This window comes from Toxotes jaculatrix, chromosome 23, assembly GCF_017976425.1.
Source record: "Toxotes jaculatrix isolate fToxJac2 chromosome 23, fToxJac2.pri, whole genome shotgun sequence".
Lineage (NCBI taxonomy): Eukaryota > Metazoa > Chordata > Actinopteri > Toxotidae > Toxotes > Toxotes jaculatrix.
In genome coordinates, this window is record NC_054416.1 from 4417655 (window position 1) to 4437097 (window position 19443).

General features: G+C 41.5%; 3 protein-coding genes across 3 annotated transcripts; 1 reads left to right on the forward strand and 2 right to left on the reverse strand.

Moving 5' to 3' along the window:
* Positions 1 to 72: 72 nt before the first annotated feature.
* gba2 (glucosidase, beta (bile acid) 2) lies at positions 73 to 11560 on the reverse strand. Its single transcript, XM_041031764.1, has 18 exons — positions 11495 to 11560; positions 10456 to 11223; positions 7134 to 7225; positions 6826 to 6941; positions 6022 to 6240; positions 5665 to 5904; positions 5336 to 5438; positions 4819 to 4972; positions 4324 to 4449; positions 3992 to 4176; positions 3621 to 3725; positions 3414 to 3521; positions 3155 to 3306; positions 2950 to 3056; positions 1911 to 2053; positions 1568 to 1683; positions 1265 to 1456; positions 73 to 1096 (listed from the first exon to the last, which is right to left on the reverse strand). Exons 2-18 carry the CDS (start codon positions 10647 to 10649, stop codon positions 872 to 874), a joined length of 2577 nt encoding a protein of 858 aa, XP_040887698.1. The 5' UTR covers positions 10650 to 11223; positions 11495 to 11560; the 3' UTR covers positions 73 to 871.
* Positions 11561 to 12318: 758 nt separating this feature from the next.
* On the forward strand, positions 12319 to 15589 carry rgp1 (GP1 homolog, RAB6A GEF complex partner 1). Its single transcript, XM_041030753.1, has 9 exons — positions 12319 to 12493; positions 12691 to 12806; positions 13160 to 13293; positions 13524 to 13607; positions 13756 to 13905; positions 14046 to 14192; positions 14305 to 14432; positions 14548 to 14725; positions 14831 to 15589. The coding sequence occupies exons 2-9, from the start codon at positions 12691 to 12693 to the stop codon at positions 15052 to 15054; spliced, it is 1161 nt and encodes a 386-aa protein (XP_040886687.1). The 5' UTR covers positions 12319 to 12493; the 3' UTR covers positions 15055 to 15589.
* Positions 15590 to 15667: 78 nt separating this feature from the next.
* msmp1 (microseminoprotein, prostate associated 1) lies at positions 15668 to 19436 on the reverse strand. Its single transcript, XM_041030754.1, has 4 exons — positions 19343 to 19436; positions 17003 to 17374; positions 16774 to 16882; positions 15668 to 16426 (listed from the first exon to the last, which is right to left on the reverse strand). Exons 2-4 carry the CDS (start codon positions 17109 to 17111, stop codon positions 16255 to 16257), a joined length of 390 nt encoding a protein of 129 aa, XP_040886688.1. The 5' UTR covers positions 17112 to 17374; positions 19343 to 19436; the 3' UTR covers positions 15668 to 16254.
* Between the last annotated feature and the right edge of the window lie 7 nt (positions 19437 to 19443).

Sequence of the window (19443 nt, forward strand, 5' to 3'; positions counted from 1 at the left end):
CATCTCCTCATGCAGCTAATTTAATTTATATTTCATAACTATCACATTTGTTTTCATTAATTCATTAACAGCATAACAAACACCCTGTTATGTCTTATTCAGTCATTTATTCAGCATGATTGTCATGAGTATTGAACCTTATAAAACATAGTAAATGTTGCCACTACATTTATATACTGTAGATATAGGCCAACATGCATCAAGGCACCAAATGCTATTTTAAAAAAAGAAAAAAAATCTTTTCAGTCTTAATTTCCAACACTGCTCATCACATACTACAGCATTCCAATTTAAGTGGAGTAAAAAGAAAAGTGTCTATATATCTGATCCAGTTATCAATCAAATCTGACATGATTCAGTCACAGGCCTTCTGATGCACTGAGCTGTTCAAGACAATTAGGACTACATCCTCAAATATTTAGCATTTAACTTGTTGCAAGTGTGCAGACATTATTATTAATATGATTGCAAATTCTTAAATGCAGTGCATGTGTCTACATGCGCGCAAACAGTATGTTGCTAGAACCCCAGGTCAGTTTTAAATTAGCAATAGATACTGGCTATGATTTTGACAGTGCCTGGCTAATACCCTACACTGAACACTTCTGAAACCATTTGTGGGCTCTTGAAAAAAGTTCTTCACCTAAAAATACCATGATTTACAGTAGCTACTGACTTTGTTAAGCATCATCACAGTTATGACCTCAAGCCTCAAACGACAAAACATCTGAAGCAAAACAAACAGCAGAGAATTAAACTCAAGCTCTGTAACTAGTCAAACAGAGCCCTGCATGGGTGGGAGCACAGATGAGAGTGGTGGCTGCAGGACGGTTTGGAGGTCATTTTAGAGGAGCTTGTACGTCTCTAATCTCTAAAACCTGTCTATGTCTCCAGTTTGAGCTAATGTGGTCTCATCCTTCTGTGAAGTGTTTAGGGCTAGCTGCATGGCCCAGACGCTCAGAGGCCTCATGTAGGCCAGAGAGCGATAGATGCCCTTCTCACAGTAGGCTTCAGGGGTCTGGAACGCCATGCCTAGTTTCTCCCACACAGTCCGGTAGCAACCCTCTGCTGTGCGCATACCTTCATCCCGCATACCCTGAGGAACAACAAGACAACAAAGACAGCCGTAGAGGTGTGAGGCAGAATTTCACTTAACAAAGCACAGTCAGCACCAGAAGTAGATGCCACCTCAGCTCAATGGCAACAACACCACACTGACAAAATTTCAACAAAATGTTGAATGCTAAAATGGGCACACACTTACTTCATGGATCATGGTGGCTGCCAGTCCATACACTACTCCAATCCAGACCTCATCTGACTGGACACTGGAGCGGTCAGGTACTCCTTCAGGACGCATGCCGTTAACAGCCCCCATCTGGCCTCCAGCAAAGCTCATTACATTCAAGTCAAAGACAGATTTTAGTGCGCACTGGATTTTTTCTTTTGGAAAAGCCTGAAGGGAGAAAGGAAACAACCATTTATTTACTACATTTAAAACACAAGTCAATAATTTGGCTCTTGGCAGTATTCAAAAGGTTATTTTAGGGCATATGTGTTAAATTGCCTGGTAGTCTCCCTCCCCCAGCCCAGATGCTCTCAGGAACCAGTGGCCAGCGCACTGGTCAGACATGACACTGTTAGAAAGGTCTCTGCCGCTGCTGTCATAGTTGTAGTACTTGCCTAAACATGATGGGAAAAAAAATGTCACTTCAAGTCTCAAGGAGCTTACTCTTAAAAATGATTTGGACTTTACTAATAACAACCATTCTAATAAAAAAAATGAGTTTCTGTCAAAATACATGATTTTCATGGGTTTTTTTTTTTTCAAACCAGTACTAAATAGAAATAAATGAACTCTTTCCATATACATACTGAACACAGCACAACAAATGGGTGTTTGAACTTACCGTTCCACAGCAGTTGGTCAAAAGCAGCACTGCCTCTGTCCAAGATGTCTCTGTAATGTTGGTATGTGTCCTCGTTTTCCACCAGTCTGGCCATTTTACACATCACACACAGGGACGCCAACCACAGCCCTCCACAGTATGCACTGTAATATACAAATGATACCAGAGAAAAAAGGTTACAGATTACAGATGAGCATCGTACAGATTTTAAACAATGTGCTTTTAATTTACTTTTACTTTTAAGTAGTATAATAAGATCCCTAATTCCTTTGAATCTAAGCTATCTAAGCTAAGTTTAATTACATTACACAAAATCAGCAAATTAAACATTAATATCCAAATCAAGTAAAGTCAATCTAGCCAGTGCATGAATCCCCTTACATGGCCTGAGTTAATTTCCCAGCTTGATAGCTTTGCGTATGGTGAGCCCTCTGTGTCTAGTCTTCAAGTTAAAAAGAGAGACCAGCAAACCGAAATTGTAAAAAGGAATTAAGGAAGCCAGTACCCTTTATCTTTGCTGCACCCTCTGAACTCAACCTCAGCTCTTGGTCACGTTTAAAGAAGTACTGCAGCTGTCGATGACTCAATTTTTCTCACTCTCTGTCACAAGCCTCTTATTTCCATTTCCTTCCCTCTGCCATTCAGTTTAGACTCAGAAGTTGTAAAGGCAATTATCCTACAGTAGCATCTCTCCCTAAGGAGTGCCCAGTTAAATACAGACATGTAATTAATTAAATAAAACGTGTTACATTTATTTTGAAGCTAAGCATTTTGTGCTTTAAGGCTCCCAATTCTTTGATATTGTTTGAATGTCTTAAAGGACTGTGTGTGATAATAGTGACTGGTTAGTATCACTGAGCGTATGCTAAAACACTTTATAGTACTTGTAATTATTAGCTCATATAACGAAATGAGTAGAGTCTTGTCTAAATATAATATATTGTCTAAAACATACACACACAAAAAAATAAATTGTTTTTTAGTTTGCTGTTGATGGCTGCCATGTTTTTTTCATCCTGTCCTCGGTTTAAACTCTCACCTTGGTCCAGTCACTGTCCAGCCGTCATAGGTCTGATCAGCATATCCAGAGTTTTCTATTAGTCCATCTCCATCCAGGTCAAACTTTATCTCTGACTCCATCACCGCCTGAGGGATCAACCAGCATAAGAAAACAATGGAGTGGAACAAAGTCTGGCCAAATACTCTACTGTACTCCAGTTTTACTAAGGCTACGTCAGCTATACCTGGCAGATAGGCCACATGTCCCGAAGGTACTGACTGTCCTGGGTGAGATGAAAGTCCCGGTAGACCTGAAGCACAAACTTCAGGTTCAGGTCCTTCCAGTCTGCTGTGTCATGAATGAGGTAGGCATTCACCCTCTGCCATGGCTCATCATCTATGGACAGAGTCGTCACATAGTACTGAGAGTTCACAGCAGTAAGAACAGTAAAAGCAGTCATGAGTTGTAGATGTAGAAAACAAATGTGTAAAACTTTTTCTTACCTGGGTCTCCTATGTCATGAGGCACCACATTTTTGGCCTTGACAGGAGAACACCGCCCACTCATCAGATGGAGCCTCTCTGTTGGGTCCTGCTGAACCACACTGCCAGCTGAGAAGAGATCAGTGCTGTAAAGCCTGACATTGAGCTTTATCGAATACACTTGCTTAAACACTTGATAAAACAATAAGACAATGGCTCTTCACTCACCAATGTCGTATTGCACACTCAAGGCAAGTTTGGGCCACAGCATGATAAGTGCAAAAGAAGCGTAGAAGTGCACATCGTATGTGTTGTACATTCTGTACTCCTGACCTGGTAAACAATATAATAGCTTAGTAATTTAGGTCACAAAACACATATATAGTATTCACAGATTCTTGTTATTTTCACTTCTGCCAACCATGAATATTTCTTATATTAAAGTTTATATTCTCTTATAATTGATTATCAAAACAGCTGCTGATTAAATTTGGGTCAGTAAACTAATTGATTAATCAACTAATTGTTTCAGCTCTAAACTGCAGCGTCTAGTACTCAACACTATCTAGTATAGAAAAGTGTTTTCCCTTGGCACTTACCTTCTAAGTAGGCAAATCGACCGTACTCCTTGATGACAGCAGGCTGAGCTGGAAGCCCCCCGTCTTCGCTGCGCACACCACCACTGACATCAGCATCCTCTGGTAATTCTGTCCACACTGTCCCCCCGTCCGCCACAAAGTACAACTCGTTAAACAAGGCCGATTTATACCAGGAGGGGAGAGAACTGTAATACATAAGTGAAACACAAGCCAAGGTAAAACAAGTGCTCACTTGCTGAGGTGAACTGGTGCCCATGGTTTGGAAATGGGATGTCTCCTTTGATAAACCAATTGAAAACCTATGTATTGGTGTTGACAGAGCTGTGAACTACCTGTCCTGCAGAACTGGTCTCTGCCAGTCCTCAATGCTCTTCTCCCACTGTCTGTAGTGTGTTAGGGCGTAGTGACTCAGAGAGGGGGACGCATCCCCTGTGGTCCCAAAGTAACGAGTGTATCTCCTGGAAACAGAAAAGCCACAAGCTGGTGACGTCTGTTCAAGCAAGCTTCACGTTCATCAACACATGCAGCAAATTCAAAAGCAGAAATGATTGGATTTGGACTGATTAAACATCTTAAAGCCTTTAAATCCAACAAGTCAACACCACTGTGGTCTTTTTGTATTGTAATCAAAGAAATATGACAATGGAACAAACAAAGCCAAAGGGAACAGTGTCTGCATGTGACAGTGAAGCACAACACAACAGCAGCAGATTCTCAATGACATAAAGAAAGACTCATTTTTGACAATATTTTATTTTATTATTATTTTATTACTGTGAGTGACAAACATTGCATAACAACAGCCAACAACAAACAAAGCTCTGTACCTGATGTGTTCCCTTTCCCTAGAGCCAAAGGTGATTTTGGGCATGTCCCAGGCCAGAGAGAACTCCAGGCTGTTATGGCTCTGAGCCGGCACTGAGCAGCCCACAGCCAGCGCTGCTGCCACCTTCTCTCCCCTTGGCGTGGGCGGGCTGGAACCTGCAGAGGTAAGACAGAGAAGGATGAAAAGTTACTGACGGAGATTAGAATAGGTCATATGTAGCATCTTTATCAAACTCAAAATATATATAAAAAACACTGTAGTACTACAGTAATAGAGAGGAAAAATGCCATGAAGTGCAGGCTGTGAAGTAGCATCTTACTTTTTCATTTAAAAGCATTTGTGGTTGAGCCCTTGTTGACATTACTGAGCTTTTATGTCTTTGTTGACATAACCACTGACTGACAATCAGCTGACAGAACTTTTCATAGCCCCTAGAAAAAAAAGACTAAAGATGGCCATGCATTGTGCAATTAACTTCCATTGTGCATCCTCTTCTTAATCTGTTTTTAAACACTGACCTGTAGGAGAGTCCAATCGTCCATCAGTGATGAGGTCACTCCACAGACTGCTGCAAGTTCCCTTTGGACTGAACGCTGTCTGGTGACTGACCTCCCGGTCAGGCTGTTAAAACAACAACCACACACACACACACATGCTCTCTGTTGGTAAATCTAAAATCTAATGCTCATTACCACAGCAGATTTCACACAGAAAACCCAGCTGATCATTATAAATCCACTTCCAAATAACACAGACTATTGTTTCCAGTCTTTAGTTTATTTCCTGGGAACTGCCTGAGAAACAACCCACCACAAAAAGCTGCTAAAATCAGAAATTCAAATCAAACCTGTTCTCGGGCCGCAATGCACAGAGTGTAAGGGTTCACGGCAGTGCAGTGATGTAGCAAGACCCCAGACACTGCCTCCCCCTCCTTCTCCAGGTGGAATGGTTCATTCCAGTGTCCCCCGCTCTTGTCGTCTTTGTGTCCCGACCCATTGACCATAGTAAACATGATGGAGACATCTAGATCGTGGTCATTCTTGTTCTCTATGTCCCATACAAACACAGCCACTGGCAGACTAGAGTCCTGAGAGAAATAAGATGTGTATGGTGGAGTAACTATAATACAAACAAGTCAGCACATATTACCTAAAACATCATAACTCAAATTGGATTGATTGAAATCCAGGGACACCTGATTTACCTGGTAGTCATGGGGAATGACGGGGGAAATCTGTCTGCAGGTTAGGGTGACATTCTGTCCTGGCAGGTGGTAGACAGTCCAGGCGCGGGGGTACAAGGCGTGATAGAAGGCGTACTCCCCACAGTAACCCCAGTTCCAGCCTTGTAACGTGGGAGGACGCTCTACAGATAGCACCTGCTGGTAAACTGTTTGTCCTCCACGACGCAAACAAACTGTGAACTAAGTTAAAGAAAATGAAGCAAAAGAACATGAAGAGATATTAGTGATTTTTTTTATCCTTTGTCTGTTAAGAAATGAGACATGTAAAGGAGCTTTTTTTATGAAGCATGTAATTTATGTCCTCTAACAACCCTCTTGGGACATGAATGAACTTGAACGGGCACATCTCTATTGGTTGTAGCAGAACACAGCACATTAGTGATAATAAGAGTAAGAGCAAGAGAATGCGTTTTTCTTGGGACACAAAGAGTCACACCCTTTCCTCGAAACACATTATGTTTTGGTTTGTAGTCTACTGAAGCTGTAGGAAAGAATCTGGTATCCCTGTCTCATCTGAAGTAGATTTGTCCCGGCATGAGTGTAACAAAACAGACTCAGAAATACAGACTAACTCCCAAGAACTGTTTCTAACCATGTTATAAGGGCTTACTTAATAAGAGTAAATGTTTTCTCAGATTCAGTCAGCAAACTGTTGTACATAACCAAAATATATAACGTATATAAATATACAAAGCCAGATAAATATCCTCTAACAAGGTCATTCTCTATGACATAGTATGCAAGTCTATTTAAGATCCTGTATACCTGGTTGGCTGTGACCGTTTTGTAGTGGTACATTCCAGGGTTAAGCTGCCATCTACAGAACTCTCCCCTCCAACCTCTTGTGATGGTACCTCCGCCAATACCACCGAGTGGGGCACCTGCAAATTAGGAGTGCAGAGTCAACACTGAGAAATAGCAGGGGATGAGAAAATTAATGTTCACCTTAAAGCCATCCTATGATGATGATGATGATGATAAAAATATTTCTTATCATGTCACATCACTCTCACAGTCAGCCATAAAAGTGGACAAACTGAGCATATCTTGTTGTAAGATAGACCCGAGCTTACCATATATTTGACGTAAGGGTTGGGCACGAAACATATCAATGAATGGAGCCTTCTTTTCTACCTGGGTCTTCTTGTACCACCATTTCAGATACCTGGTTGAACACAAACACAGTATACTGTAAGTGGAAGGATGCAGGGGTAAACGTAATGAAGATGGCTGAAGACAAATGAGGAAATCAACACAATATGTTGCAATACAATATTCAAAAACAGACACTGTTGACAACTTGACACGTGAAGACAACATGCACCCTAACCATGGTCATGTGTTAAATGATACTAATAAGGGGCGACCTCAGCTTTCACCACAAGCACATGTGCAATTATTGGCTTGTTTATTTTTTCCATTCATATTCAGTTAAATGCAGTTCCAGCCATTTTCAAGCCTTTAGCCCTCTCAGGCTAAGGTGGATTCAGCATTCAACAGGCCGACAATTTGCAAACACACACACACACAGAGGCACAAAGAGGGGAATTGTGCAGTGACATGAAGGATGTACTTGTAAGATGAGGGGAATTAAGTGTGTAAGAATGATAGCTCTACTTCATCTGGTTGATGTTAGCAGTAGGAGTATGTGTACGTGTGTGCGTGCATGTGTGTCTAGGAGCAGCACTCACTATCACACCAGGATTGTAGTGTAAAATATTAATTAGGCTATGTTACAAAAGGTCTCAAACAGCTCCTAGGCCCTGAGGCCAGAGGCTCAGGAGTTCAACGTCAGAATCTTTAATCTGTTTATGCTCTGAACTCTGATCTCAGACATGCTAGATTTTCTGCTAATATCCCAAAAGTATAAAGCTGCCTTTTTTGGTTCCGTGGTTGTATTGCATTAGTCAGGCCATTAGTTCAGCACAGAACTGGCTGCAGTGTTCATCATGCCCCTCATTACAATTAGCCTCACTTTAGCTTTTTGCTGTCTTACTACACTGCAACTTTGTGCTTGGACTTTCAGTGGTCCTTGAAGGGCCCCAAAAGGGCCGTAGCAAAATGAGAAACAGACTAAATGTGTAATAAGTAAGACACTAACTCTCCCATAGAAGCACCATGATTATATCTGCAGCTAGCTGACAGGCTGGTGAACAACACCAAAGGTGGCTCATCTGCCCTAAAAAGTCAAGACAGGAAAGTCTAATATAGTAATCAAATACTATTGCCATATAGTACCCCATCAACAGTCTACATCAACAGAAGTCAAAACTGGGAGAGAGATAACTTTGTGCTCAGCGTTACAACTTTGTTTACATACCTGAACATTCAATAATATTTCAGCTAGAAAAGGATTTCTGCTTGTGAGAACGATCCAGTGCAGCGGCAAAATTGCTGTGCATGACAATACATCATCTGACTGCCCTGCAAACAGTAACCTCACATGAAAGCTCAGCATAGAGAAACAACAATGGCCTATGAACACAGGTCCACTCAGGAGGAGCTGAATGGGATCAGTTAGAGCATGTTATTTGAAGCCATGGCAGGTTGTGCTATTGTCAGGGTCGTGCTGTTCTGCAGCTCAGCTGGAATTCAAACAATGGTCCTCACCCTGATCTCAATCTGTAAATGCAGGCCGAATGTGCTATTTGTACTCAAGCTTTCAACTTGTTTACAACCATTGAACCAAAAGTGGCCTCTAGCACAATGAAGAGCAATAAGTTTTATGTCCTAATTATTGATGTTCAGTCGCAGAAGCTCAGTTCAAGGTTTTAATACATAAAAAGAAAAAAAATACAGTGGTGAAAAAAAAAAAACCTCACACCTGTTGCAGTTTTTAAATTTCTCTTACTCTCTCCTCAAAGCTTAATTATAATATACTGCATGAACTTATTGTGACGTTTGTTTTAGGTAAAGTATAATGTACAAAAAGAGATAATTTACTTTATTCCTTTGCCCTATACAGCAGCCTTTCACTGGTCATAACTAAACATTGCTACACCTTTCACACAAATAATGCAGAGCTCAAGGTGCGGCTATACTGACCCTCCTTCTCCTGCATAACAGCCATGACATTAATCTGTGCAATAATTAACAAATGTTGCCATGGTGATCAAGCTGACCAAGACACACCTTGGATGAGAAATGGGAAAGAGCTCTCTTTTATCAGCCTGAGCTGAGAGTGCCGTGTGTTTGTTTTACCACAACAAAAAATATTTCTGCAAAGTTAAAGCTTAAAGTTTGTGCTTTAATGTCAACGCAGACAAGTCTTCTAGTCGGAGCAGAGCACTGTCGTGTAATACAGAAGTAACACACCTCACTGTTGTTTGCTTACAACTAGAAGAAAATTACATTTTGTCCTTTCAAGCTTAGAAGACCTGTGTTATGGTGCTGCGCTGCAGGGGTCTTGTTGCTGGGAGACAGTGTATAAAAGTAGTGCTAAGTAGTGGGAGCAGTGGTGATTTGGAGATGGCAATAAAAGAATAGTTATTCAAAAAAGAGAAAAGACAGTTATTCAAATTAATCCAGTCCAGACCACTGAAGAGCAGGCCTGATAACTGACAGATGGATGACAACTGTCACACCAGACTCACATTGACACACAGCCAAGGACTCCTCAGTGAAGCCACACTCTCTGGATTTAAATGATAAATGAGAAAAGGTGCTGCTGGCTGTGCATCTGACTGTCCACTGAAGCTGCAGAATGTACTACATTTGCACCTCACATGTCAGCAGGTTGTTGAGAAAACAAACCGGAAAATATCAACAGATGTGGAGGTTTGAGCTAGATTTTTTTCTACAGCTGTAGACAGTCAAGTCAGCTGAATTTGTTCAGGCTGTATTTGCTGGCAGCTGTACAAGCTGACATTGTGTTTCCTTTCATGTTTGTGGGACAGTAAACGGAGAAGTTTTAAACTCATGGAGGAGTGAACGAACTGCACTTTGAACTTGAAGCTGGCCTGGAACCAGAGTTTATGGGCCACTTTAAAGAAGGGTGAATACATAGTTATTGGTGAGAAACACCAATAACTATTTATCATGGGCACATCTGAATGCAAAACAGACACCACAACTCACAACTCATTTCTTTAGCAAACATTGACAAAAGCAAAGGTAATACACCATGGTTATCAGTCTTAAATTACATACTCAGCTAGTTTTATACTTTTTCCACTGTTTTTTGGTGTTACTGTAGTGAGAGCTGAAATGTGTCTTCAGGAAACTGCCTTCATGTGGACGATTAATGGTTTTATTCTGTCCAAATATTTATGATAACTCGTGGCTGCGTTGACCGGTTCAAGGCAGGATTGCACTTTGCACCTGCCCTCTGCTTCAGGTGTGGGCTGAAGGAGAGGGCAGGTGCAGTGGGGGGGGGGGGGGGGGGGGGGGTCTCACCTGACTCCAAGGCCAATGTGCTCCCAGATGTTGGACAGCGAGACATCTTTTGCTTGAAAGGGCTTTCTCTTCTCTTTGAACTCGTGTGCCAGACAGATTCGCCAACCTTCCTTGGGTACTCCATATCCCATTTCCTTGGAGACATAACTACTCATGAGGTCCGCTGTGGATTTCTCACCCCACTCAGTAGTCATCTTAGCAGGGTTTCTAGTAATAGGGAGCTTTAAATAGTGAATGGGAGCAGGTGAACACTGAGTGAATTCAAGCGCAGAGCTGTCACCACCTTTTGTAAACACAGTCAATCTAGCATGCCTTCACCGTGGAGCAAAAACATGGAGTTGCCTGCAAGTGGCCTAGAAATCCTTAAGTGGATCAGTAAACTGCAAAGAGTCATTCCCATGGGACAAACAGGTTTTCAAACTCTGAATACCCGTGGAATTGAAGCCGACAGGTGAATAATTGCTCCGTCAGGTAGGAGGTCCCAATGCCATTATTGGATAATTACTGACCACGTGATCATTCAGTCTCTACAGCCCGTTATGATCATATTCTTCATATAAGATAATATTAGCATCAGTTGGTTTCACCATCACTCTGTGAATTCCTGGATTTTTTTTTTTTTTAGAGATAGCAGACTGCTTTGCTCCCTTTGTGTGGAGTCCGGATGTGGCTGTGCGGTCAGCTGTGGTGTCTGGACAGATGAATGGATGGATGAAAGCTGAAGGCCGACAGGAAGTAGCGAAGATCCCAGTCATTTAGCCGGGACACCTACGGTGCGATTAGACAGAATAAAAAGGTTAAAAAGTAGGGCTCACATTTACACGGTGGAGATACAAGAAGGCCCATTTCAAGCAAGCATCTCAGTAACCGGCGTTTAGCAGCAAAACCGCAAACTGGTAACATTTTATCACCTTAAGCATTCAACATGTAACCTTAGGTCAACCCATTGCATCGCTTTGAAGCCATTGAGCAGGAGCTGAATCTGCTCACTAACTCTGCATTAAAAGCAACAGAAAAGAGATTATCATTTTTTAAATACCGGAGCTACGTCGTCATCCCGCTGCAGTTTCCACCCGACCTCTCTCAGCACCCAGTAGCATCTGCTAGCACGGCGCTGAATATGTAAATAGCCTACATTTGTAACCATACGGAACAACTATGTGCCCTCAATTGAGACTCTCAGGCAGCAATTTCTCTCAGGCGACGTACGGATGCCAATTAGTTTAGAAGATTGGCAGATCCAAACCCCAACCAAGCTGCTAAACTACCTTCATTTGGAAACCAAAAAATGGGCAGATGTTGCTGGCGTTTGCTGGAGTCAAAATCAGTAAAGATTGAACGTACATGATGCCTGACAAACCTGACTTGGGGACATATTTTACACCACATAGGTACATCCGCTGCTGAGCCTGTACCATTGGAGTAAAGAGGGGGGTTTATCTTTATCCGTACTTTTTAATTTCTCTCCCAGATGACAGACACCAGCAGATTTTGATATATATACGGTTAATAAACGTATTGTAAAATGGCTTCTGTAGAATTTGTGGTGTTAATGGACAAAAGCAAAGATATTTGTAAATATTGAACTTACACCTCCCTACCAGTTACCATAGCAACCGCCCACCTCTCAGTAGTCCTGCCACGTGACGTCTTTTAAAAGGCCGACCAAAAAACGTTTCCGAAGATTTATTGTATTGTTTTATTCTTTTAAACAAACGATTAACGAAAAATGACACATTATTCGGACATTATGCAACACTTATTGTCAAATAAAATTAATGTTTTTTGAGATATGTTTTTATCCTTTTGCAGTTTTGTTTTCCCATGGTTCGTGATTGGTCGTACAGCAGCGGATATAGAATACCTACGTCTAGATTTTTGTTTACTGTAGCTGGAGTGGTAGCTAACTAGATAATATATGGTCAGTTTGTCTGAAAATACGATTAAATATTGTGTTACGTTGTGGGAGGAGTAAATTTAGGTGTGCCTCAGCATAAGACAGCGTAATAGTCTTGCTGCAGTATCATTTGAGGTCAAGGTATGTGTTTAGATTATTCTGAAAACAAGCTATTAGCAGGCTGGACCAAACAAGTTAACTTCTGTGTGTAGTCATACAACACTTAAGTATTGTCCAGCTGGAATAAACACAAACAACAAACAGTTTCAGATTGCAGGGCACTTGGTTCTCCATATTTGCGATCTCATTCTAAGCCTTGTTGTTTTCTAACGGTACAGATGATCGAGGTGGTGGCCTCAATGGCCCGAGGCCCCGTGTTTCTCGCCGGGGAGCTCATGGAGTGTCTCATAACGTTCACCAACCCGATGTCCCACCTCTCCACCTCTGCTAGCAGGTAGGATCTTGCTGAGTTTGCAGGATCTGTCATTGAAACAATTAAGAATTTAAACTAAAAGTCCTGATTTGTTTTGGTTTTCTAAAGATAATATGCTGGCCTTTTAATGAGGGGCTTTTTGTTTTGGTGAGACTTTGAAAAAGTGTAAATGGGTTCTTTTTAAATTTTTAATTTGAGGAGTTACAAAACAGGGTTTGTTGCACTATTTTCTTGGCTATCTAGGGGATGACTACCGCATATGGAGTGGGAACCATGTGATGTAGGACATTTGAATCAATCATTTAACCAATCACATGTGACAATCAGTCTATAACTGCCATTGTGTATCCCTTTGTTTTCCAACTGTGTCCCAGTGAGATGTTGGCATGGGCCAGTGCCCAGATTCACTGCCAGTTTCATGCCAGTGAGAGCAGGGTGGCTCTGCCGGCCCAGGGCAACAAACAGGATGTCCAGGCTGAAAGCGACACGGTGCTTATTCCGAGCAGAGGTCAGTTGGAGGAGAAGATGGAATCTGTGAAACTGAAAATCACAATTTACCACATTAAACATTCGTAGAAGTGCATTTACATGAAGAATTTATTATGTTTTAAATAAACAAAAAGTTTTGTTTAAAGTTTACAAACTAAAATACGGCAAGTTTTCAGAAGCTAGTTACAGAAAGTTTGCTTTATGTGTAATATGCCTTCAATCTCTGCAACAATAATTTTCTTCTTCTAGGAGAGCGAGGGCAGTGTGTGCTGGACACACCCCCCAAGATACTGTTCTGTGACCTGCGCCTGGACCCTGGAGAGAGCAAAACCTGTAAGTGTGTTTGCATATGTGGAAAAAGTTTAAAATGAGCTAGATCTGCTCTTAACACGAGTGCCACAAACTTGTGATAAAACAATTTTCAAAATATTAGTTATTTTTCTATGTTATATCTTTATCTTTCTGATTTGCTCTACGACAGATTCATACAGTGAAGTCGTACCCATAGATGGTCCTCCTAGTTTCCGTGGTCAGGCAGTGAAATACGTCTACAAACTGACCATCGGCTGCCAGAGAGTCAACTCTCCCATCAAACTCCTCAGAGTTCCCTTCAGAGTGCTGGTTTTACAGGGTGAGATTACCATGGATCATTTCTCACTTCTAATGCTTGTATTTTTCACTTAAATACTTTTAATCATCATTTTAATCAGGTGTGCCACTTGCATTTGAAAGCACAGGTAATGTCTGACATTTCCCTTGTCTGATCTGTAGGCATGCCAGAACCTCCGTTTCCCCAGGACGAGGAGGTTTCTCCTTCTAACCCCTTCCTAGAGGAAGAGGAGGCGAGCCGCAGGGATGCTCGGCCTTTGGAGAGAGCACTGGACATGCTGATGGTCACCACCTCAAGGCGCTGTCCACGTGAGTCAGATCCCCTGTGTGTATGTGTATACACACACACACAGACACACACAGTATGGGGAAAAAACTTTTTGAATTTCCGTTTTGACCTGTGGAATTCTGTTTCCTTCAGACATGTTTAATATCACCAATATGCGAGGAAAAGTGGCAAAGTTCTGCATCTTCAAGACTGTTTACAGACTCGGAGAGGACATCATCGGCACATTCAACTTCTCAGAGGGTGACATCCCTTGCTTACAGGTGTCTTTTTACTGCTTGTATTTGTGCGTTGCTACAGACTCAGTTTTTGTGCATTTTTCTTTTTAATTAGTTTGTGAATTATGACTTCCTGAACACCTCTGTATGTGTTACCCAGTATTCCGTGAGCCTGCAGAGTGAAGAGGAGATCCAGCAGCAGTACCAGCGGCGTCCCGGCCAGGCCGTCAGTGTTACCGGACACGGGCGACACCTGGAGTCCTGCCTCCACACCGCCTCCAGCCACTTCTCTCTCCCCATTCCCCTAAATGTCACACCAGGTTTCAGCACAGACATAGGTCAGTCACCAGATGGCTAAAATGTGCCTATACGCCATAATATTCAGAATAAAGTCAAACTATTATACATGGACTTAACAACCAAATGCTTACCTCTTTGAACAGTATCTCTTAGGTGGCGTCTGCACTTTGAATTCGTCACAGCCCGGGAGCCTATGGAACCACCCACTGTTCTGCAGAATCAATCAGAGGTCACAGTTTGGGCCGGGGCGGAACAAGTCGATGTGGATACCTTCAGTTGGGATCTGCCAATCAAAGTCCTGCCTACCAATCCGGCCTTGGCATCCTATGTGTCCCAGTTTACAGGGACCAACAGCATTAATATTTGACTGTGAGACTAATATTATGTTGATGAGGGGGTTGACAGATGTTTGCATGGTATTCTGTGTGTGAAACAGAGAGAGAGAGAGAGAGAGACACAGTGTTTTTTTTTTATTGTTTTTTTTCCCCTCTGTTTGGATGACAAATATTAGCACAGCGGTGCACATTTCAGGAACAAAGACTCTGTTTTTTTCTTTCCATTGTATATGCAGAGCTGTTTATGCAACCTGTATTTTGCCTTTTTGTCATATGCATTTTTTGATGCATCCTAACTTTGAGTACATTTTCCTTTTAGGAAGATTGACTCACATTGATCATGTGAAGTGCAACTATCCCTGTGGTTGTTGTGCGTTTCTGTATTTATTTCATTTTCGTCTCCTTTATTTCCTTGCACACTTGATATTTCTGATTTTACGAGACAGTTCTTTCTTATCAAAGATATTTTTACTGCTTAACTGTCTTTCTTTCAGCTCAAGCAAAGCTGTACTGAGATGTAAATATGACAAGAAAAATGAATTAAAAGTGTGATTTAAATTTGATAAATGATGATGTGTGAAGGACTAATCTGTTACCAGAATTCAACTTAATTTCTCTTCGTAAACAAGAAGTTTATTTGGAGGTTAAATGAGTTACAGCAGAAAACAGGTCAAATTGAATTTGTTGCATATATTAGTGAATGTGTGTATACGTAAATGCTTATATTTACAACAAGTCATTATTGGGTTAATTAAAGATACGGCATTTGGCTTGATGTAAAAGTCCCCAAAAACAGGCAATCTTTGGCATGAAAAATTTCCCACACAGTTTGTATCAAAATAAAGTTGCACAGCTTCTGGTTAGTTTGAAGCATAGGGCCGCCATAGGCAAACAAACTGCTTACTATAATAACTGATATCAAACATACTGAAGAAGAACTTTTATCCAAAGATTGATGCCTAAAGTTCCCAAATTTGTATGTGTGCTGCATCATTTGGTGCACAGTTTTACAAAATTCTCTGCTGGAAAATACTGCAGTTTTACTTAAATGCACTTTCACAGACAAATGTCGCTCACGTTTCCTTCACTGATTCTACAACGCCAAAACGTACACATGCTATTAGTGTTTTATATTTCTACATTATGTATATGTCAAAAGTAGTTGCTGCTATTTAATCGTAGTGAGTATTGGTTTCACACGCAAACAGATTATCATTGGTTTGAATGGCTTTCTATCCCTCGAGCTGCTGCTGCAGCTTAAGTGATCCATGGCTGGGGTCCTTGAAGTCCTCACCTGGGGAGCAGGGCAGGCGGGGATCGGCTGTCTGCACCAGAAACACTTTACAGGTCACTGGCTCCACCCGCACCTCACACCACGCAGGGAAATCCACCGGCCGATGCACCCTGGATAGTCAGTGGAGGTAATGGAGAAGATTTGATGGCATTTTGCAGTTTTTCAGGCACATTTAAGGCTTAAAAAAATCACCTTTCTTTGCCCTCTGTTCTTTGTAATGTGGACCGTAAACTCCTAGAGCTATTTAACTTTAATATTAAACTTTAAATGCCTGAATACTTCTTCCACCACTGCCCAATACAATACACTGCAACCCAGATTTTCTCATGACACATCAATTTAAATTCACTACAATGAAGTAACTTGTACTTCATCGTTCAGTCTTTCTGAAGCTGACTGCAGTACAATAACCGTGAGCATCTGGACGCCAAACCACACAGGATGTTTGTGTACTTACGTCTCGCAGCAACCGACACCAACAGGGTGCAGACAGGTGCACTGCATACAAGCGTTGTCCATCCAGGTTTCACCCAGTGAGTAGTGTCTTCCCTCAAACACACACAGTCCTGAAACAACATGTGGCAATCAGAAAATCAGCTTTTTAAAAAACAAAAAAAGAAATGGCAATTTATGTTTTATTTTTTAACTACAGATACCTAATGGTTTTTTAAAGCTTAGAGTCTCACCTCTGGAGTTGAAGTGGCACTCCATGGGTGCAGCCGAGCCTCCACTGATCCACAGAAGAAACCCTGCGGCTGCGAGCACCCAGTTAACCCCGGCCATTTCCATCTTCATCTGGTCTGGTCAGCCTCTGGTTCCTCTTCTCCCTTTGCACCCTCATTTATACATCCTGGGGCTTTACAACCACGGCGTAGGAGGTGTGGTTATCACAGTCACATGGCCCACAGCTCTGGCTGTGGAAGGCGTCAGCGGTGCCATCCATTGGGAACAAGGAGGTGGTGGTTTGTGTGGAGGGGGGTGAAGAGGAGGGAATCTGATGTCTTTGCGCTGTTTTGGCACTCTGGAGATCACCTCGCTGCGCTTCAGTGGGCATGAACCTTTAAAATGATAGAAACAATGACACATCCGTGTGGTGACTAAGAGAGGGAAGGGTAGAAGAGAGGTGAGATGGAGGGCAGGGAGAGAGAGAGGTGACGTCCAAGGAGAGGAGGGGGAGGAGGAGAGAGAGGAGAGAAAGAGGGATGGAATTATCAAACATGATTCATCACCATTCAGCCTCTCATATGGTTTTGTAGGCCATGCTGCTGTCCAGCAACAGATGCTTCCACGGAGTCACTGCATGGTCTGATGTGTATGAAAATGATATGAATCATATGCCTTCATAACTGCTAGATCTCAACTGAACACCTGTGGGAGTTTTTATCAGGGAACACTGAATCCTAACACCTCACAAACACACTATGGTTGGTTTTTCCTATAATTTGTCAACATTTCTCTAAAATCATACAGTATACTGTATACATACAAACACATGACTTGCTGTTGCTACAGTATTACCTCATTTTAATAATGTCACATCATTAACTCTCAATTCACTCAATCCCTGACCCCCAGGTCCAGTTCAACTGTACAACCACAAGAAAAGGCAAGATGTCAAAAAAACAAAATATAATCTGGCCTGACAATGTAGCGCAATATTGCTCCCTGGACCAACAAAACATTAGCTCATGTTCTTCCACTTGTTTGCTATCTGCAGTCTGAGATACGAGATCATAGGAAAAATCCTCTCAAACCTCTCACTGGAGACCCCAGGGCCTCGCAATGTGGTGTTTTATGTGCCTTTTTACTGGTACCCCCACAGTAGTGCGAGGGTGTTGATAGGTCTCCCCCATCAGTGAGAGGTACTTCTTCATTCAGTTGTATGACTCACACTTGCCTCTCTCAGGCTGTTCAGGTTTTCTATGAGCATTTCAAGTTGTCATTAATATAAACATACAGGTAATTATAGTTATATAAAGGCCTGATGGAATAGTCTGGGCATTTCAGGAGTCAGTTTCCTTATTCACTTATTTGTTTTATTTGGAAACAACTTGTTCTTCTGTAACTTCAACTTGGGTGGTGCTGACCTCTGCAGAGCCTACGGGTCTCCTACAATACAGTGACGATGAGTTCACACCCTGATTTTTGAACTAGTTGTCGTCAGCACTGATGAAAAGGGAAGACCTCATCAAAACAAAAGATGAGGATTTTCCTGTCACACGCCTGTTGCCCTTCACGGATTTGCACTTAATTGGCGACAAGTGAATTTTAACTGGGGAGAACTTTCTGTTGAAAGTTCAAAAGACTGTCATCATGAAATCATCATACTTGGCAGGTTGAATCTTTGATAAGACAACAGTTTTCTTTCTGTTTTAGGCCATATTGATTATCTTTCATGTGGACAAAGTGTACCATACAAGGCATAGTAAACTCATGCTACAAAAATGTCTTTTTTAAATTAATTGACACATTTCTATAATCACTAGTTGTTCATTTCAGCAATTAATTTTTCATAAACATCCACAGTAACACAATTTTCAAGAATGTTATGTACCAGCATATCCACACAGTCTTTTCTTTAGTTTTAGAGGAAAAAGAGGTTTTTATCTCTCAGATACCAAACTAAAGTTGCTATTAGTGCCAGTATTAATAGCATATTAGCAGCAGTATCAGCGATAGTTTTACTGTTTGCCATGCAGCACCTTAAAAAAACATTTTGCTTCACAAGAATTAAACACTAGTGTAACATGAGAGCTCTAGTCCTTAGCCAAATAAAATATCAACCAGTGTGGACAAAGGATCATATACATATTTCTTAAGTACATTAATGAACAAGAATTAATTACAACAGCCCACACTGGTATAGGCTATCAGTCTTTCTCTGTGAACAAGTGGACTTTGAGTTGGGATTGTTTTGTCAAACAGCCATAACCAAAGGTAAGAATGAACTCTCACACTTAATTATTAAGCCAACAAGAACTACAGGTGCTTAAAGTGATATGGATGAATTACACAGCTACTCTCACCTGTTCATGAAGACCTTGTCATATGGTGCAAATCATTTTTCTTATCATTATTTCCTTATATAATGTTGTTAATTGCTAAAATAATGCTCAAAAGTACATTT